Consider the following 22,678-nt stretch of genomic DNA (forward strand, 5'->3'; position numbering starts at 1 on the left):
CCCCTAGGGTAGGCCCTTAACTTTAAATGTCCTTGTAGTGAAAAACACTTAAATTAGTTTTTCACTACTGCAAGGCCTACCTCTCCCCTAGTCTAACATTGGTGATACCTTATTAATTCAACAAGATGCAATTTCCAAATCTGAGCAGGTAATTAGTTCATGTTTGGTGTCTTAGGAATTGTAATAAAAAAATCCTAACTGATGGTGGTCAGATTGTAAATTACAATTTTTAAAATGCAGCATTTAAAAAGTTAGCATTTTCCTGCCTTAGCCAATTAGTGCCTGTATTTTGGTCACATAACTGGGTGTAGCTGGAGGTAGAGCTTTGCATTTTCCTCCTAGACAGCCACACACAATAGGGAGCTTAGGTGTGTCTGGATGGGCCATCACTGGTAGGATGGGAGGGAGTAGCTGGGCACAGCCTCACTTACACTTGAATAGGCTGTATACTGCCTCCACACAAAGGGCTGCATACCCCCTGTAGTTAGTCTGGAGCCAGGTCAGGGAAGTCAGGATTCCTGGGGCCTTTGAAGTGAAAGGTCTAGAACCTTCTCCCCCACTTCAAAGGCACAACTCGGTATGAGTACTGATCCTTATACACAACTCTTCAGTACACTTCTGGACCTGTAGATACTCTGCCAAGAAAAAGGACTGCTGTGCTGTTGAAGAACTGCCACTCTGCTGGGCTATTGCCTTGTTGGCCTGTTGCCCTGATGTGCTGATTGCCGCCCTGCTGTGCTAACCTGCTTCTCTCTTGCCTCGGTCGAAAGGACTGGACCTGTATCTCTTGAACTCACAACCACAGAGTGACTCTAATGGCTAGTTGGCTAGCCTTGTGACTTGAGTCTCAGGGACAGAAGGCTCCAACAACCTGTACTCTGCCACCTGTGAGTCTACCGTGCCAAGTGGTGCGACCATAAACCAGGATCCTTGGAATTGGGCCTAAGGGGCTCTGCAAGCCTCTGTGGATCGAGTGAAAACAAAGGTTCTTCTCTGCTGCAAGGCGCAAACCTGAACAGAACCGATGTCTCTCCGCAGTGTGTGGATCGGTACCACCGGAAAGACTTGAATCGCAGCCTGTCACTGCATCTGAGCTGCCACTACATAACGCATGCTCAGCGCAGGCCATCTCAGTCCTGGTTGATGGCAGCCTCAATGACGGACTCCACATCGTAGCTCATCGGAACCGATGCTTCACCCCATCTGGCACGACAAATCCTCAATGCCGGATTTTGCCTCAACGGGATTCTCGACAACACCGTAAGGATCTCACACCTCAGCCTCGGTGCATGTCAGAACAGACAAAACACTTCGGCTGCGCAGCAAATCTTCGATGTGGATTCTTGCAGCGCTGCGCAAACCAGGATTTAAGCTACTCTAGTCAGCTGGCCTATTTGGGTCCCTATAGCGTGCATGTGCTCCATCGCGATCGGCCTGAACTTGTGACTTTGTCATGGTCCGGCGCGACCAGATATCTACAGTTGGCGCATTACGCCTTTTGGCTTTATTTTGAATAGAAAAACAACAAGGAGCAAAGAGGGAATTCAGGACCTATGTCGCCCTCCACTCATCAAGTCACAATACCAATTATGACCTAGGTCACAGGCACTCTTCTCTTAAACTGTTTAGAAATGATATCCCACACGTTGCAATCAATTACAACTACCTCCCCTCTTTCAATGATTATGGGGTAGGGGGTATATCAATCTCGTGCCCAACTTAAAAAAAACGTCCCTTTAAAACAGACAGATGTGAAACCATATACCACTGTGAAAAAAATGTGTGAAAGCGAGATGGCACCTCACGGGCGCACCACCAATGGGACACCTGGCAGGTACTCACCAGGATAGCCCTGTTATCATCATTGGTGCCATCAAGCTCAAGAAAAGTGTCCAAGTGAAAGCAAATATGTGTTTACAAAAGTAAGTGCAGTGGAAAAAACAAACAAAACACACAAATTAGTGTCACACAACATAAAACATATGCATACAGCACGGACACACACACTTTATTCTTGTTCTTTCGTGCTGATAGCATAAATTAAAATAGTGAATATGGCTACTACTTATACAGCCATATTCCACTTGCTGGCATGTTTCATTGCCATAGTATTCATCTGGCAATTTCTTCAGGGCATACAGTTTTTTAAGCCACTGCTTTGGACACCGGGGCTTCACAACTGTCAAAAAACAATAAAACAAATTCAGGTTCAATACCTTGCCATGTGAGTATGTTACTACACACTGCTACGCAGAAACGCTATACACTGCTATTTTTCGATATTTACCCTCGAAACACGAAACTTCTTCTGCTACAAAGATAACTTGTTCCTCCAGACCACAGGAACATCAATGGGCGCAACCATGGCACCGAGCTTGGCATGCATTTATGTCGGCCAGTTCGAGGAGCACGTCATCTATCCTACCACCAATCCCTTCAAAGGACATGTGCGCCTTTGGAGGAGATACATCGATGACGTGCTCTGCATCTGGACTGGAGATGAAATCGCACTGCTGGATTTCCTGAACTGGCTGAATGGGCAAGATCAAAGCCTCCGGTTCACATGGTCCTACAGTAGGAACATAGCTGTGTATTTAGATCTGGATATTGAGGCCAGTGAGAGTGGCCTCAGAACTAGTGTCCATCAGAAACCCACCAACAGAAACTCTTTGCTCTCATATGAGTCATACCATCCTAGGGCACTTAGAGAGAATCTGCCGGTGGGTCAATTCCTCCGTTATCGTTCCACAGCCGGTTACAATGAACAGGCCAAGGTTCTCAGTAAGAAGCTGGAAGACAGGAATTACCCGGTGAGAGTCATCAAGCAGGCTAAAAAGAGGGCACTCAACCCCCCAAGAAGTGTTTTGCTAGAGACCGATTTAAAAAAGAAGGATGACTGTATCCCAATCATTATGACATATGATCCCCTAGGCACAAAAATACGGAAGTCAATCAGGAAGCATTGGTCAGTATTGTCAAGCAATGAGTTCAAGATGCCACCCCCTCGCTTTGCCTTCAGAAGATCATGTAATTTAAAAGATAAGTTGGTGCATACGAGGGTAAAGCTAGCTAAGGATCCGAAAAACAACACCATCCCCAAAGGCCATTTTCCATGTGGAGGCTGTTCTGTCTGTCCGTTAACCACTAAAACATCTACTGTAACTCTACAGTCTGGAAAGGAATGGTTTTTAGGACAATTCAGTAATTGTAACACCACAAATGTGGTGTATAGACTCCAGTGTGAGTGTGGCGTTCAATACATTGGCCTTACAACGCGCAAGGTGAAACTAAGGATCCAAGAACACCTCAGCACTATAAGAGCAGGCAAACTCACCACAAAGTTGGTCCAACACTGTTACACGAACAAGCACATATTCACATGGGTGGTGTTAGAGAAAGTGACAGGGGACACTCAAACAGTAGATAGATTACTTACCACGAAAGAGGCAAGATGGATCTATCAGGAGAAAAGTGAGCAGGGAGGGTTAAATGAACTCTTGGAATGGAACAAATTGCACTAATATTCAGGTAGCGTTTGTGGGTTCTACATGTATACACCGATATAAAAGTTCTTTTGCGTTGGTGAAGATACGTACGATAATGCAAAGATATGTATTAATGTATATACACATTTCCATCTTGAAGACATAGAATATCCATGTGCTTCATAAAAACTGTATATACCCACCAATAAATTGTGGTCGAATATGAAAAATTGGACAAATGGAGGTTGAGTCTTAAGATAAATGTACAGAACGACAATACCACGCAGATATAATATCAGCCCCACATATGAGTGTGATTTAAGGTCTGACTGAAAGTATATATACATATTTGAGAAGACGAGCGTTGCTCGCTGGGACCAATTTCAGAAATATTGAGTGTTGTCAGGTTGCTTGCACGTGAGTTGTCAATAAAGCTTTAATAAAGTTTTGTTGCGGGCATATACAAATTTGGAAGACGATCTCAAAGGTATGGAGATTGGTCACACTTTTTGTTTTTACGATCGTTTTTGATAAAGCTTTAGTAAAGTTTTCCCACAGAAAAGCTCCGTGATGAGAAAAACGCTGACACGCGAGATCTCGCGATATTGAGTAAGAATTGCGCATCTCTTTAGAGTCCTGATGTGTAATAGCCCAATTCAAGATGGCCGCTAACAACACGAGACTGGAACAGCCAATCAGGGCCGGCTTTTTCGCTCGCGTCATGGTGTAAATGAACGGCCGCGATCATTATACGGGTTGAGTGAATGCCGGCAGGTCTCCTACTATCGGTAAGGTGGAAGGGGGGTCTAAAATAGCTGTGGATTTCAGAACAGATGAGGAAGAAGAGTGGAAAGTAAGATATGCTTATAATCTAAGAAATATTTCGACGGTGTCTCTTTGCAGTTAAAAATACGAAGAGGACGACAGACAACTCACAGAAGGAGTTAGTCTTTACGTGTTTTTAGTACCTCTCAGCCGGTATGAAAGACAGCTGCCGTTAGAGGGTAAATATCGCAAAATAGCAGTATAGAGTGTTTCTGCGTAGTAGTGTGTAGTAACATACTCACATGGCAAGATATTGAACCTGAATTTGTTTTATTATATTTTGACAGTTGTGAAGCCCCGGTGTCCAAAGCAGTGGCTTAAAAAACTGTATGCCCTGAAGAAATTGCCAGATGAATACTATGGCAATGAAACATGTCGGCAAGTGGAATATGGCTATATAAGTAGTAGCCATATTCACTATTTTAATTTATGCTATCAGCACAAAAGAACAAGAATAAAGTGTGTGTCTCCGTGCTGTATGCATATGTTGTATGTTGTGTGACACTAATTTGTGTGTTTTATTTGTTTTTTCCACTGCACTTCCTTTTGTAAACACATATTTGCTTTCACTTGGTCACTTTTCTTTGAGCTTGATGGCACCAATGATGATAACAGGGCTATCCTGGTGAGTACCTGCCAGGTGTCCCATTGGTGGTGCGCCCGTGAGGTGCCATCTCGCTTTCACACATTTTTTTCACAGTGGTATATGGTATCACATCTGTCTGTTTTAAAGGGATGGGCCTTTTTAAGTTGGGCACGAGATTGATATACCCCCTACCCCATAATCATTAAAAGAGGGGAGGTAGTTGTAATTGATTGCAACGTGTGGGATATCATTTCTAAACAGTTTGAGAGAAGAGTGCCTGTGACCTAGGTCATAATTGGTATTGTGTTTATTTTGAATAGCTCTGGTTCCACTCATTGGATTTTTGTTGTTTGGGTCTTGTTTTATTTATTAAAAATCACTCTATATTTTCTAATTCTCTTGTGGGCTCCTGTTTTGGTATGTTTTACTGTGTTACTGTTTGAAGTGTTGCACAAATACTTTACACATTGCCTCTGAGTTAACCATGACTGCTCTGTGCAAAGTTACCCGAGTGTTGAGAACTGGTTAACTTAGGGTTAGTTCTGTAGAACAATTGTGGTTGCTGCTTGAGAAGGGTTTCAACCCACCTCAACCGGTAACCTAATTTCTTACATTACCCTTGGAAATAAGCTTTGTGTATATAATCCTAAAACAGGCTCTGGTTGCCAAAATGCCCATAGGTAGCTTATTCACATTTTATTCTTAGATGTGTCAGGTGCTGTGCTGCTTTCTGTCCTAATTGAGAATCAGGACATAAACAGCTTTGTGCATATCATCCTGAAACAGGCACCTGGTTCTCCAAACTCATTCCTACTTTAAACAGATCATCCAAAGGAATTAGTGGAACAAACTCTTGCTGGGATGTCATCATCTAAGCATATTTGACGCAAAGAAAACGTTTCTCATAACAAAATAGTGTTAATAATTGTGCCCTATTTATGTGTCAGTGGCGGCTCCCCCATAGGGGCATGGGGGTGTTGTCTTACTGCTTTCTCGCAGTGCGATAAGGCAGAAACATAAATGGTAATAACTACTATTTTATGTTTCTGCTTCTCGCACTGCAAAAAAGCAGAAGTGTCTTGTTGGGGGTGGGCGGTACTGCTCGAGGGCAGGGGGGAGTGGCTTTCCCACTGTTGTGGGTACTGACTGTTGGGTCGGCCCAGGCTGACCAATCAGTCAGTACCCACAACAGTGGGCAAGCCACTCCCCCCTGCCTTCGAGCAGGACCGCCACTCTCCCATTTTCTCTATGTAGTCTGCTGCATGCAACAACCTACATAGAGAAAATGGGCCGGCTGGGGCGCTCTCCGCTGCGCCTCACCAATCACAACGCAGCCCTTGCAGCATTGTGATTGGCTCAGGGGAGCAGGAGGAGGGAGGCTGCCTAAAACGTGCTAGGCAGTAGGAGATGAGGTGGCGGCGCGGGATGAATTGGTCGTGGAACTGGAGCAAGGTAAGTTTTTTTATTTTATTTAAAGATTACCCACTTCCCTCCCCAGGGGAACCCGCACAAGGCACTAAAACCTTAATTGTACTTTTCGAGGAGCTAAACGTTCTTGTACATAACTAAATGGCACGTTCACAAAGAGCCCGCCTGACTGCAGCCATTTATTTTAGAATCCTTAAGCACGCCTCATTCAAAGAGGCAGTTCTTAAATGCAAATCCGCTCAAGAAAAACTTCTCCTCAACGGCTTCAAATGAACCGGTCATGGCATTGTTTATAAAGTTTTGCTTGATTTCTCCAGACAACCGTTTAATGAGTGTTGGGAAATGTCCCTCAAAGAATCGACGACAATGGTAGGAAATCAGAACTTTTAAATTTCGCTAATACTCGTTAAAAGAAGAAGACCTATTTCTTCCTGAAGGGATTAATGGCCGATTTATAAGAAGACCGCTGCAGGCGAAACAATTGGCAAGAGATCTTTATGAGCGTGTGGAAGGCAAATTTACAAACTTTGCTACTTGTTGTAGAACCTTAATGTTTCAGGCTAAATAACCCAGCGCTTTCCTCCCCACAGGGCATTCCTTTTTATATGAAATCCACGGCCTGGGATGGTGGTATCGGCGTGAAATGGAGCGCCCAGAACGCCTTGTGTAACAAAGAGAAAGCCAAGTCTGCAAGGGCTTCCCCTGTTGTCGTTCACATGTATTGGAAGTGACCAGAGCTCCCGGACTACTTTGGGCTGGGTTTTAACCCCTTCGACGCTCATGACGAGCTGGGCTCGTCATGCAGTAGCCTCCTCGCACGCTCATGACGAGCCCAGCTCGTCATGTAAAGTGGTATCTGTCAAATTCCAGCACAGGGGAAAAATCCCCATAGCATTCAAGGTGTTAAAAAAGCACTGGGAGCCTGGTGACATCGGTTAAGGGCAAGGCAATGACTCTTAGACTACATGTGCTTAGAGCATGTTCGTGCAGTCAAGGCGGCTACAGTGCAATTTTTTTTTGTCTGAAACTAAGCAACTCACGTTCACAGGCCTTGTGACTAAGCGCCGATAAAATCCAGGAGTGGACTCGGAACAAGGCGCCCTGGTGCCCAGGCGTGATTTGCAAATTGGTCATATGAGAACTTCACATTCGCCCTTCCCACTTGCATCTCTCGAGTTTCAGGTGTGTTCGCCTTGCAGTACTTTTATTGTTCTGAAACCAAATGCTTTATAACATTTCCAAAGAGTGTTTTTAGATTGAAGGCCGGCCTTGATTAAGTTAATTGAATTATTTGTGTAACGTCATATGCATGTAAATAATAGGTGATTCGATTGGATCTTTAAACGAGGCAGTTTCATTGATGCATGTGTAATGATACTGTGAAAGATGAAAGCACTGTAGTGTACAGTAGGTTTAAACGTTCATGTGATGGTATCACTAACTTGCGTCTGTCAGAGATCCAGGCAGATTGTCGGATGCAGGTTGAAAGTGCTTAAATGGCGCCCATGGTTGCAAGGTTTGGGCATTACTTGTGTCCTTCCACTGCTCACTATTAAGGCATTACTTTTTTCTCTCGTTTTTAGCTAAGCACACCACGAGAGTGAATGTGTTTTCACTCGCCGCAGTGAAGTATGACAATTGTTTCACGCCTTACCACTTTCAAATGTCACCAGCCGCCGCTGTTCTGGGTCAATTAGTACATTTATTCCAGGCTGTTATTGACCTAGTTGCGGTTATGGTAAAGAACAGGGAGACCTATTAAAGTTTATGACGATAAAATATTAACATATTTTATAAGGGAGTAATGGGAAATAATATTTCATGTTTATTAATAGTTATATATTTACTTTAAATCTGGAATTAATAAAATACATGTTAAGCTCATAAACTTGAATGTAGCCTAAATAGTTATTGTTTTAAATATATTTATTACCTTTAAAAAGAAATATTCCTATAAAATACATTTAAAAACAAATCTAAATATTATTCTCAATTTAATATGTATTAAAATGCATTACAAGTTACGTTTAGAATTATGTATACCAATAATTATTTAAACATATATATAAATGTTATTTTAATTGCAGCATTACCATAACTTTATTATAATGGTTTATAATGTGATAATTATGTTTAAATTTCATAATATTTTACACTACTTCCTATTTGGTGTTAATATAAAATCCCTACATCTATTGATTTCCAACCGAGTGAGTTGCAGTACCTTTGAGAGGCACTGTCCGGTACTGGACTTACTCCAAAGTTGTGCTGGAGTACATTTACAGCAGTTTGGGACCTTTTTGGGCTGTAGTAACTTTAGAAGTGCAGTTTGTGAATAGCAATGGGCTCGCTCACTCTTCTGTGGGATGGATGTTACGTTTTGGCATGCCTTACCCCAAACCTCTACTTATCCCCTCACTAAACCCTTTCCAGCTACTCCCCTAGTTGCGCTGACATTAACTACTAAAAAGTAGTTCTATTTTTTAGGAGATATCTTCCTTTGTGTTGGTGATCACTGTATAGAGAAGATAGGTGAGGCGGAGATCTCCTCATATAGGTTTGTGAATTGCATTATGTAGCATCTGAGTAGCAGTACTTTAGTACTACTGACAGTAATACAAGATGCATGTGTGAATGGGGCTTATAAATTACTTCATAATTTTGTTCCTAATTAAAACCCGGCTTCCGCTTCCAAATAATGTTAGTGCTGGGAAACAATATTTCAAATACTTACTGTAGTCCCCCAGCCTCTTCCTTACTAAAAACTTTACAGTGAGCAGGCATATGAATATTCTACAAATTAAGAAAATGTTTAATGGTTCTGTGCCCTTATCTACCACTACTGATAGATAATTCTTTCTGCAGATGCCACCTCTGACTATCCTCCCTCACATAAAAATTAAAGCTGTGGTAGCACGTGCTGTATGACTAAAGGTACTATCCACAAAGCTCCCTGCACACCATCCCTTTAATTCTGAAGTGATTGTAAAGTTTTTTGTCTATCAAATGTATCTATTTCTTATGATAGTTTTAGCCCTACTTTATTCTCGCTTTTCAATTACTAAATATTTAAGTCCATTATGATCCCTTATGAATGATTTGAGAGACATTGCTTTGTGTTATTGTTCTTTTCCTACTTCTCTTAAAGAGTAAAGAGCATGGGTAAGGTTTAGAGAAAGTTCTGCAAATATCACTGAGGTTAAATTGGATGTTTACTTTCCACTGTGCATGTAATGATGTAAATGTTAAAGTATAAGTGGAAAATTATTTGATAACTACAAAACATCATAAGAAGTCATAATGCATTAAAAAAATGTGGCAAGTTTTTTGTTTCTTCTTTGCCATTTTTCAAATGGTAGTTTGATAAGATTTAGTCATATGATATATTGCTGAATAATATTCACATTTGTTTCCTTATTTCAGCTAGTGTTCATCTTCCACGAATTGGGCATGCAACCAAAGGTTTTAACTGGTATGGGACTGAAAGACTTATTCGAAAATACTTGGTGGCAAAAGGTGTTCCAACTTTTATGTATCCTTTAAGTCAAAAATGTGTCTATTTTATAATCTTTATTTACAGGCATGGTTATGGGAAGTCAAATTATCCAATGAATAAACCTGACTAAAAGCTCTTACAACAATTTATAAAAACCTTATATATTGATTGCTTCTTTTCGTTATGTATGTCCAGTTAACAGACTATGGAGCATAACCAGCATTCTACAGCAGATTGCAGTACTCTGTATTGATTCATCAATTGGTATAGGAACCAAAGTGACATTTGTAAATCTTACATTTTAAGAACTATATTAAATATGTTATTCTTTCCTTTTACAATACATTTGAGTCATTTTAATGCAGGATGCAAAGAGTATAGTGCCATCAGAAAGAAATGTATTGCTACTATATCTTTTAGAATGGAATTGTATTTTTCTGGCATAATGAAAATACATTCACGCCTACCATTTTCTATTCCCTTTCAAGATACCAAAGTACTCTTATATTAGCTCTGCCATTACAAAGTTTATTCCTCTGGAATTTACATTAGCACATTGGTCCAAGAGCACTAGTCTCTCTTTATTGTATCATTTACTTAATCACTGGTTTCACCTGGCATTAGAATCCTACAGCAGCTCTGCCATCACCAGTTTCTTAAAGGATTGTTTTAATGCTTTAAAATGTTTTACGTAACAAACAACATATTAAACGAAAACAAAGAGGAAACAAAAAGTATACTTTCATACAAAGAACAAACTGTGGAATATCTTGAATATTTTTCTTTTAACATTACCTGCATTATAGATGCAAGATGGCACTTTAGATCAGTCACAACATTAGACCTACAGCATTAAAAGGTTCCTGGTGTGTCTCTATGTGGGCCAGCAAGACAGGTTCTAAAGTTATAAGTTCTACCTGATTGCTTGTGGTCAAAATTTAGCAATAAACAGTTCACAAAAGTGTGTGCCGTAATAATATGTGCATCTAGCATTCTCCTTTCCAAGACTGTAAGAATAATGATTAATTTCCTGTAATTTCAAGTTCTTCAAACTAAGCCATAAAACAATACATAGGGTGGTATACTGATTTTCAGTATATATGATGGTTATTAAATTACTAGAGGTGAAAATAGATAGCCCATCCGGCGATTTTTTGCAAAGTGCAGTAACTTTACTGTAACACACCTGATGGTGTCTGCAAGAGTGCCAGTTTTCTGTGACTGAGCAGTGGTAAAATATGCTCTTCAAATTTGTTAAAGATGGAAGGACTGAAACTAGGGCTACCTAGAATGTCTTTGATGAGGGAGCTGATTACCACCTATTGCTTGTCAGTAAAGCAACTCCCAAATCCACTACCCACAAAGCTTTAGATATTTGGTTATCCTTTTTGCTCACCTCATCTTGTACAAATATTTACAAGTATCAACCTGATAAAAAGATGTTGGGAATTTGCTGTGTGGAAACGACTATAAAAAATATTGCGAGTTTTCCAGAGCTTGCCTCACTAGCCTCATATTAAAAATACATGGGGAAAAACATTTTGGGACCTCCCATTTTTCTCGGCCTCCGCTTGGCAGATCACCCCAAAACTGGCCCGGAAAGAGCTGCAGTGGATGAGATTTTTATGGACAGTTTTTTGATGATTCATCAAACAGCACAAAAGATATTAGCAAACCCAAAACTCTATTTCCTAAAAAAACTATAGGAAACGCACAAAAGGTGATGGGAGGAATGCGTGCAATTTGTCTAACCACTGGTTCGGGTAGCACTCCAACCTCTCGTTCTTTTGCGGACCACGCCTCCTAAGATTAGACTTAGCCATATGTAAATCAGCTTTGACCCTGCTCCTCATGGGAACAGTCCAGCCCGAACTGCCAGGCCAGGCCCTCACTGAACCGGCACACAAGCAACCTAAGACCAGTTTCACCCTGGTAAGAGCTCATCAGCCAGATGTAGCTTGATCCCAGTCGCGCAGTGAGCACAAGAGCCATTCTGGGCATGCCATTGCCACTTAGGGTGGTACATTAAACACACAAAAGGTGATTGGAGGATGCTTGCAATTTGTCTACCCATTGGCTGGGAATGAGAGAAGTTAAGGTGTTGTTTAGAAAATATCCTTGCACAAACAAATAGAATTTTCGACTCCAGGCAGCAAATAGACCAATTATTCCAGCAACTAAAACTCATCAAAATGGCTACTTACACCACACAGTTTGCTGTGCTCCATTATGTTCTTCCCATCAAACTAAGAGCGGGAGACAGAAAGATCAGCTTCATTGTGAAGTAGATTACTATTTCAGCATATACATCCCAATATATCTTGCATTCATAAACAAGTAACTGAGCCAGTCAAAGTGATAGACGGTACCGCACTAGACATCCTTTGCTTAGATGTGTTTGCATATGCAAGCTTTAGAGCTGTTTTTTGGTACATATAATTAAGAAAACAAAGACAATGCTCATATCACGACGCCGCAAACATCTGCCAATTTTTCGAATAAACAACGACCAGCTGGAATCCGTCAATGACTATAAATATCTGGGGGTACACCTAGACAGGCATTTAAATTTCCTGGTGCACTTCAAAGCCATGGAAAGAAAGGGGGCAGCATTATTGCATGCCTTCAGCAACTTGGCGGCCGAGTTAAAGGGCCCTCTTGTCTCCCCCGTGCTAATTGCAATGAAAGCCAAATTACTGCCTACATTAGCGTACGGGAGCATTTTGCACCATGGGAAAAGCGCCACCCTCCTGGAGAAAATACAAACTAAAGTCTATAAGCGGGTCTTCTTCTTACCGAAGAATTCTTCCCCAGCACAAGTTAGACTTGAATTTGGACTACAATCTCAAGTCTTACTAAAAAAATACGAGGCCATTAAATTCTGGTACTATGTCTGGAGGAACAAGGACAACAAAATGAATGGTGCACTTTGGGGAGCGCTCCAGACAAGCCCGAACTCTGAGCACTCAAAATATCTAAAGCTCTCACTAGAGGAAAGCGAGCTCGGAGCTCTGTGGGAAACAAAACTCCCAGCCCCTTCGTTTAACCAGGTAGTCAAAAGGACTGCTAAGAAGCACTCGCTCCTCAACGACAAATTAATTTTTAGTACCCGGTCTCACGCCTGGATGACTATTAAATCGTACACAAAGCCGGCGCTAGCCTCTTATCTAGATACGGCATTCTCGTTGAATCTTAAACGTAAATTCCTTCAGTTAAGGCTGGGCACCTTACCCACAAGATTAGACCAACCTAGATGGAGACCACAAGTAACAACGGAATGTGATCTCTGCGGTGCAGTCAACCAAGACTTTTTACACATAGTCTGCATCTGCCCAGCCATGTACTATTGACGGCGCCACTGGCTTAAGGACAAACTCAACGAGCTAGGAGTCCGCACCTGCCGGTCCGCGATAGTCCTGGTTTTATGCTCAGCGGACGCCCAACTGATCTGTAGATTAGTTAAATTCCTGGACAGCTTCGCGGAGAAAACCAGGCACGCTGCCGCTTGCCGGACCCCCATTGAGACTTAAGACCAATGTTGATAGACAAACCTGTATTGCAGCAAATCCTGCCACGACTGGTCGGATACCTTGAATCGCAAACCTATCTCCTAAGGCAAACCTTTTTAATTCCTTTCCTCTTCCTCTTCCTATTTATTTCCTCGCTAATATTTTAAGAATGTTGTTTTAAATGCTGTAGTTTGCCACAAATTGTAATGGTTTTAATTAACCCAACAATAAAGAATTTACATACATTTACATTTATATGTAATTCATGCAAATTAATCTAATTTGTGCAGCTTAAATTAAGGTGATTTTGGACATGCTGTGTTTGACAAAACATAGCTTAACTATGATTTACTTACAAACTTATTTAATACCTAGCCTAAATATGACAAACTTAAATTGTAATCAATCAATCGATAACTTTATTTCGGCCAACTCAGGCCATAAAAGTACATTAATACAATCATAATGCAAAAGAACGAACTAATAATAAATAGCATTAAATAATACAGTACAAACATGTATTCTACATTTTTACAATTTAAAAATATGATTTAACCATCCCTGGAATCAAATAAAACAAGTTTAAAATTTGTTAAGTTATCGGTTTTAAAAATTGAATTAATGGGTAATACATATAACCCCGTTGTATGTGCCTCCATGGATTTCTTGAAAAAACGGGCAAACATAGGGCCCTACACACAATTAATTCAAAAAACTCCTGCGCTTGTGCCACATACCATTTAGGACGCGCGAGACAGCAAAAACAACAGGGGGATAGGTATCGTGCTTTAAGATCCTAAAGGCTTGTAAACAGTGTCTAAATCCTAGGTTTCTGCAGATAGGAATTATCCATCGTTTACGGGATGCAAGATATGCAGGGTAGATGAAAAACACATGAATTTCAGACTCTGTCTTATATTTACACGCCGGGCATTCTTCATTCTTTGCATTATCCCATTTACTGGTGAACGTCATAAGAGGAAGAGTCCCCAATCTAAATTGAATGTATAGTTTCCTGGCCTGGGGAGGATAAATCAAATCTAAAAACTCTTCTTTTTTGTATTCGGCCTTCACTTGTAGAAACTCTGTTGTCAAGCGGCCACCAGTAGACCTTTCTTGGAGGATTGTCAAGTTGTAATGCCTATAGTGCCGCACAAGGTCTACCCTAGTTGTTAATGGGCACGCTATACCGGGTGCTTCCCAAAGTTCCTGCCTCCCTATCCTGGTACTAAGACCCCATATGTGGCTGAGCCACGGGATTTTCTTATTAATTAGGGTAGGCAGAACCTCCCTGAGTTTGTCTCTTTAGCAAGACAGCTCTGGTGTCGCCCATAGCCTACACCAGTACGTGAGGGGCCTTAAAGCAATCTCTTCGTCAATGGGTAGCATCCCTAAGTCCATGCGAAGAGGAACTAAGGGAGTGCTAGGGGGAAGTCCCACCAAATGCCTCATGAAGGAGTGCTCTACTTTCATAAGGTTAGGGGGCCTACAGTATCTCCACAATTCAGCCCCATACAGGGTGGCCCCCCTGGCCTGAGCTTTATAAATTTCAATGATAGGGACGGCTAGCTTAAACGTAGCCAGTCTGTGCATTTTCATTATCCCCTCCGCTGTTTGGGTTAACTTTAGGCTTTCCCTGGCCAGTTGGGTATCCCACTCCAGCTGTTCTGAGTGATACCAAGATACTCAAAAGTCTTCACTCTCTCCAGGGGAGTGCTGTCTTACAATGGGTTCGGACGAGTGGTCTGGGGGGGTTGAAGATCATAAATTTAGTTTTAGTTACGTTGATCTCCAAGCCCTTCAAGATACAGAAGTCAGCGAAGCCATCCAAAACGCGTTGTATGCCCGTTGATGTTTTGGACAGCAACAAAAAGTGTCGTCCGCGAACATCAACGCCGGCACCCTCCCCGAGACTAGCCTTGGAGCATCACTATCTTTAACACCAAGTAAGTTCTCAATAAGCCCGTTGATATAAAGGCAAAATAAAGTGGGGGTAAGGACGCACCCCTGGCGAACCCCCTGCTTCACTGGAAAACGTGCTGACAATTGCCCATGTTTTCCGCACCTAACTTGGGCGTAGGTCTCCTTGTGCAGCCTCACTAGCATATCCAGAAGGTACGGTGGGATCCCAAAGTCACATAATACTTTCCACAGTTTTTCTATAGGAACTAAATCGAAGGCAGACCTCAGGTCGACGAATATGAGGTAGAGGCTGCCACCCTCTACACTCACCATCTTCCAGTATAGGACCTGAAGTCTGAATATCTGGTTGATGGTTGATGTACTCGACCTGAAGCCTGCCTGATAAGGACTTAGGATCTCCATCTCCTCGATCCAGCCCTGTATTCTGTCTAGAATAACCCGTCCCATAGGTTTTTGGGTAGTGTCTATTAGGCTGATAGGCCTGTAGTTAGACAGAAGGAGAGGGCAACCTTTTTTGTGTATGGGGACTATCTCAGCCACACGTCAAGTATCCTGGGGATCCATACCCTTTAAGATGGCATTAAACAGGGCACACCGGTACGGACCCCAGATTCAAGGTTCCGTCCGAAAAAGATCCCCGGTTAACTTATCTAGACCAGGTGCTTTGTTGGGTTGTAATGGCGGATTCTACTTCACCTAAAGTAATCTCCCAAGCCCCTTCCAATCGATACTCATGGAAGGGCTTCGGAGAGGGAGAGGTAGTACCCTCTTTGCTCTGATCAGCATACAATGCCCCAAAGTGTGCTTCCCAAACTGCTGGCGCTATATTAGGTTCTAGGGCGAGTCGCCCCCCCCCCTTCCCCTGGAGCTGACTATTGCCCAAAATGTTTTCACGTCTTTTTCATGCAGGGCAATCCTAAGATCTTCCCACTTCTCGGCTTCCCAATTTTTCTTTTCTGATAGTCCGCTTGTACCTAGTCCTACACTGCTTAATTGCTAACCTGTCCTTCACCTTCACTGCAGTTAGCAGTTCTAGTTTGGCATCACGACAATTTGCATTATACCAAGGGCAGACAGGATCATTTTTTACCCTTTGCTTTCCATTGGATAACACACATTAAGCAATTTTAGTGTCAGGTGTTTGTGGATTTTTAGGGGCTTATCCTGAATCCCTATTTGTGGGCCCGCTCCACCTACCTCGCACATTTCAGTTAAGTATGGTAGGACCTGTTGGTATATATTGGCCAATTTAGTTGGAGATTTCTGGATGTGACACCACCTCACTTTCCGCCTGTTATTCGTTAGGGTCAATACATTTTGCTCGGAATTGGGTGCTGGTGGAGGATAAGACAAACCCAAACTCCCTGCTTTTAGGGTCATTACTAGAGCATTATGATCGCTGTCTTGCCTCTGGTGAATCTGAAAGTCAAGAACCCTGTCCCAAGCTCTAGTTTCAACTAAGATGTAATCAAGCAGCGAGTTCTGCCCTTCTCTATTAACCGTGAACTGGCCTATCAGATTTTGTCCTCCCGTTACATGCCCTCAATGATAATGCCAGGGTAAGGGAGTTAAGTTGTAAGACCAGCGGCGACCAGGCTTTGACTGGTGGCATCTGTGGGTCAGGTATCAACCAATACTGGTCCTCCTCACTGGGGCCATCTAGGATTGAATTATTTAGAGGCTCAAACTGGCAGTTGAAATCACCTCCTACTATCAGTACAGCTGCTGGATCAAGAGTTGGTATTAAGTATCTCAGATCTTCTATAGCTCCAGATTCTTGCCCATTATGTACAGGTCTTGAGTAAACATTAAGTAGGGCTATTTGTGTTTTTGAGGGTAATGTTAAAAGAACACATTGCACATCATCAGAGTTAGCTGGAATCTGCTCAGCTTTAGCGCCAAGGTGCGTGCCCACCTAGATACTTAAGCCACCAGATGGTCTCCCCCTACCCTTCATGGTAGCCAATGTATTGAAAGGAGCAAAACCTACTCTCTGGTATTCCTCCCGGCCCCACGTCTCCTGGAACAGGCAGACATCACAATTGTCTACAAAAGATCCCCAATCTGGGCAGGATAGTTTGTTCTTAATCCCAGCCAAGTTCCAGGACAAAATTCTAATATTAACGCCCAGCATTCGAGTATTCTGGTGTACCTCAGTGCCCCTATCGCCCTTGGACGGTAATCCATCTTGGTGCAGTCCGGCTTGATTGCCCTCTGCCACTGCCCATTCCCGCTGATGGCCCCCCTGGCTACTGGGGATGGTGTATCTAAGGCACCGCCTTCCTGAATTATCATAGGTAGAGTGCCAAGGGACAGACCGTCGTTCGCGCAACTCCCCCCCAGCCATAACGGTACCACAGTGATCTACTGCTTCCCTCTGAATCTTGTTCTGCCACCGAAGTTTGAACCTACCACCGTTCATTGCCATACTGGGCATAGTACAAACTTTAGCCTCCCTACTAACATCAGTAACTCCCTTAGGGGATTTCTCACACCCCAGTATACTCATTAGGGTCAGTATCTGACCATGGGCCACAACTCCCTCACCAGTTTCTGACGAGCCTGGCTGGTTATCAAGAGGGTTTGGCTGGTGACTACTCATGGACTGTCAATCTACCTGGTCTAAAGCACTGAATCTATTACTTAGGGGAATGTCGTTTATACAATGACCATTTATACAATGACCATAGTGTATACTGGCTACCTTGGCTCTTGAGTCCCCACTATCCCAATGTCCCCAAAGCTTGCCCCTTCTCTCAGAAATGGGGTTGTTGGGAATAGCAGGGTAAAAATAGGTTAGGGGGAGGACTGTATTTGTGTTGGCGACCGTGCTGAAAGCCAGTCGCATATATACTCTACCACCCACCTGTCTCTAAAGTTAATCAAAATACAGTCACCCTCAATGTGTTTCTTTCATTGCACCACCCAGTTTACTCTGCGGGCAAAGAGGATTTCACTAGATACCTGTGGTGGGAGTGGCCTATTAGAGTTCAGCCAATGAGTACATTTATTTTTAAGGTCGATGTATGACTCATCTTTGCCTTGATTCAGCACAGGAACCCCCGTAAATACTACAACATACGGAATTGATTCAGGAGGAAGATCTATACACCGTAGTTTGGTCTTCAGTGCACCTTGAGTCAGGGCACTCCTAGAAGAGGCACGTATTCCATCTGTTTTCACTTGTTCGTGCGTCGAATTACCCCCTCACACAGCATCTCTGGGTTCGTGTTCTCCCCCACCACTTGCCTCACTCCCAGTCATTGCCATAGTATTCGCCACAACATTCCCGCTCATTGAGGATAAAGGTAAGTTAGAGGGTAAGTTTGGAGGGGGCGGGTAGGATAAATTGCTTGGGGCGGGGGGTTACATAATACATTTGTTGCCATTACTGAAGTCCCACTATCCCCTTCCATCCGCATAGTGTTCTTAGCATAATTACGTGCAAAAAGAGATTCGAGATGCAAGAGTCTTTCCTCTATAGAATTAAGTCGATTATAGAGAGGGAGGCATGAGTTGGTAAATAAAGTTTCCAGTTTAGTCCAAAATTCCACTCCCATTTGAATTGAATTAACATCACCGCTGTTTGGAGTAGTCATGCTCACTGCGGGGAGTGACTGGCATGGTTCAAAACTAATTGGCAAGCCTGAAGTTACTGGCTCTCTGGGCTTTGAGCATTTTGGGATTTTGGCGTTTTTGTTCCTCTGTGATCCTCCGCCCCGCTTTCTCGTTGTTGCTGGTTCTGGTTCACACGATTTGGCCACCACTTGCGGGATAGAGCTACATACAGACCTCGTTAACGCTCTGGAAAGTACAGTGCGAACAGGCTCCTTATTTAGTGGAACAGCATGCAGGGTTACTGGTGCAGAGTCCAGACAAGGAGAGATGTTAAGGGGACCCCCTGAGTCTTGCAGTTGTTGTATGTCACTTCCTGCAATAGCAGGAGAGTCAGTGTCTAAGGTTGGAGGTTGCTCTGGTGATCTTACGTGAGCTAACTTGCCTAAAGATGACCATTTAGATAAGATGGGATCCTGCGATAAACGCCGTTCGGTCAGTTCAATTTCATGGGCCAGTACAGATGTTTCTCTAATTAGGAACTGGTCCAACAATCCCACTATTGACCCACCAGTTACAGAATTCCTCCCTTTCCCACCTCTACAAGTCATTGTGGTATTAGCCGGCAACTCAACAACTATTCCAGGGTTCAAATAATGCCTAGAAGTGAATAACCTTGAATCAATAAACAATCCTGAAGACTATCATGCGGGCACTGACCTACAGATACACGTCCTGTCAGAGGGGGGCCCCGTCCCGTCCTCTTCAGTACTCGAACGGGCTCAAACGGGCCCGCCTTTGGCCGGGGCTTCGCCCGGCGTGCGGCGGGTCCTGCGAGGTGTTAAGTAGCGGCTGCTGCTGGTGGGAGGGGCTGCGTGTGGCCAGCGGTGTCCTGGGACCTGGAGTCCTTCAGGCGTGATGATTGCCCCCAAACAAATGCTCATTCGGCTAAGCGGCAGAGAAGGTTTTTGTTCAGCACTTAGGGAAGTGCCACACACCATAGCATAATGGAGAAATACATTTTTCAATTGAAACCAAGGAAGCACAGGGTCAATTGGCATTTATAAGGGTGGGCTCGTAAGGAGAGTTCCTATTCAATCCACAAATCATGAAGTAAAAGCCAGATACTTCCCTAGATGGGGTGAGTTTAACTTTAAACCAGTCTATTCACAGGCATACGTCTGCCCGTATTCCCAGTTGAAGCAGTCTCAGTATACACCGACCCTCAGGTCCTACCAGGGAAGACAGAGTAACTTCACTACTCTTTTACAGCATAGAGTGTGTTAAAACAAGGAATAAAAAATGACACAGCAGTATTAATGTTCTTAGCACTCACATGACTCCACCATTGCAAAGTTTCAAAAATAGTACAACTAAATGTAACTCAGCGTAGGTTCACGCTGTCATTCCAATTTTCCTTGGATAATTGAAGGTAGGACTTGTGAGAGCAACATCGCTCTCTTCAGGCTTGCGGAGAAACTGTAGCCCGCACTTTCGTGTTTTTGTGGGGACAAAACTGACAGGAAAATGTGGAAATAGCGCGTCCTTGCGCTCACGAACTGAAGCAACCAAACAAAACCAAAAACAGCGTGTCCTCGCGCTTACAGGTGAAACTGGTCAACACGGAGAGTGGCGCGTCTGAAGTAATTCAGAAAAGAAAACAGCACGACTACGCACACGTAGCAGAAACTCACAACAACTGAATCAGCGCTTCCTCGCGCCTGGGGTCTGAAAAGCGTTCACAAACAAGTGGCAAACAACTGCGCTTTCTGACGCATCAGAAAGCACATCCAGGGTCCGGCTAGCGTGGAGAGAAGAGTCAGGGAAATGTAATCTCTACTTCATGCTATCTTTGGACGATACTGTCTTATGGCACTCGTGAGTTAACAACACTGAGGCTTCTCATTAAGTGGGCGAATTCTTCTTTGCGCAGTTTGGGGATTTTCATTATGTGCTTGACGCCACTGACAGTGATGCCTTTTTCTTACTCAAAATGTGTTTTCTTGAGATTCACAAGAATACAACAACATACCAAGCTTGTACACGGTACAAAGGTGTAGAAAAAGGCGCATTTGTCATGGATAATATAGACAAGAATATGGAAGTGTTGTGGCAGTAGCGGCTACAAACAATGTTAACAGTTTGTCTTCCGCTTGGGGTCATCAGGTTAGGTTCCCAGGCGCAACTCAGTCGACTGTCCTTGGCATGCATTCAATACCATGACTTGAGTGTTTCTGGATTCTGGTGCGCATGCGCGGATGTGGGTTTTCAAAATGGAGTTACAGATACATCTCAGGCCCAAACACGAGCTAGTAGCAAAGTAGAAAAGAAACAGTTTTAGAACAAAGAATAAATGAATGTTCTGTATACCACTTATCTCTATTCCCATTATTTTATTTTAACTATTGCGTTTAGTGTTTAGGCAGAACAAACAGCTTAGCAAAAGCAGCGGTGAAAGCTTCATGCATGCTGTAACACAAAGCAGCCATCTTAATTCTAGTGCGCAGAAGCAAAAGTTTCCCTCCAAGCAAGGTAGTACGTCATGTCATGTGAGTATGACAGACGCATGCGCAGTAGGAAATCCCGCGTAGCAGCTGCCATTTTAATGCAAGCGAATTATATAGTAAAAGCACATTTGAAAGCTTCCCCTAGATGCTAGATATGTCAAGTATTGCAATATTAATTAGACAAAACATGTTAATTAGTACGTTATGAGTTATTTGAGAGGGTTGAGTACAAGCAAGTCACTCTACGTGCGAATCCTTGCTCCATCACTAGATTAACTTCCCACAGGTGGAATTTCTCAGGTTTACTATCACACAGGAGGTTTAACTACAGATACCGAAAATGTTGATGTCATTACGGACTGTTCATACCTACTTGCACTAAAGGTTTCCAAAATATACTGGAATTTGTGATGGTTTATTGCCACGTCGTTGATGCTGATTAAGAAAAACCGCTTTGTTTTATAGATAGAATTTTAAAAAGATACTTTCTACCATTTCAGTTCTATTTCACCTAAATCATTCTATGTCGAGGCCAATGCTTGATTAGTGTTGTATTGGTAACAGGCAAGATACTTTCAGTAGTCTTGTACTCATTCAGAATTCGTCATTTAACTCCACTGTTATGCCTTGTGGAGTTATTAAGACAGCTTTTATTGGAATGCCACAACTAACTACTGGTGCCCATCACACGGTGACACGTTTAGCTGATCAACTTAACTGATCATTTCCTCTGATGTGTTTGTGTCCTCAATGCATATCAATTGCAATTGTAGTGGTTGTTATTCTTTGGTTCTAAAACCACTACTTTACTATACTCAAAGATTACATTTAAAATGGCTACTTATCCTGGTGTCCTCAAACTGAAGCCAATGAGTGAGAACCACAACCAGTGCTGTAACCCACATACATTGTTACTTTAGTTGAGCATTCAGATTATGAAGAACAGGTTGTAAAAAGCATGGCAGCAGTGTAGATGAAACGTTGTTTATGTTGGATGTGGATTAGAGGTGGATGAGCCATCAAATTAACAGAGAGAAGCAAATCCAGAGCTGGGCCAAGGGTATGGGTTGGCTCTTAAGGCCAAGTGCGCGTGCCGAGTCCACAAAGTGTTTGCCATTAAAGTTGTACAATAAACTTCACGTAAAATATGCTAACATTTAAAAAAGTGTTTTTTTAATATGTGGGAGCTTTGATATTAATACGCCACTTTATAACACTTCACTGAGAAGTATTTATTAAAAGTGATGGTTTTAAAACAAGAACTTAAACCCAGATCTGGGCATTCACATTTAACTCAGGGCATCACACTAAGGGCAACTAAAAGATGATGGGTGGAATGTTTGAATTATTCTCTGTCAATGGTA

At 42.7% G+C, this 22,678-nt stretch overlaps 1 protein-coding gene across 2 annotated transcripts in view; it reads left to right on the forward strand.

Annotated features, from left to right (window-relative positions):
• The window catches only part of CHD1L (chromodomain helicase DNA binding protein 1 like), a 296,369-nt gene that overhangs the window by 231,188 nt on the left and 42,503 nt on the right, over window positions 1-22,678 (forward strand). For both annotated transcript variants that reach the window (XM_078658336.1, XM_078658337.1), the window contains exon 22: window positions 9,748-9,856. In XM_078658336.1, the coding sequence (XP_078514462.1) occupies window positions 9,748-9,856 (109 nt within the window). The remainder of the gene's footprint in view (window positions 1-9,747; window positions 9,857-22,678) is intronic.

This window comes from Lissotriton helveticus, chromosome 8 (assembly GCF_964261635.1).
Source record: "Lissotriton helveticus chromosome 8, aLisHel1.1, whole genome shotgun sequence".
In the NCBI taxonomy this organism is placed as follows: domain Eukaryota; kingdom Metazoa; phylum Chordata; class Amphibia; order Caudata; family Salamandridae; genus Lissotriton; species Lissotriton helveticus.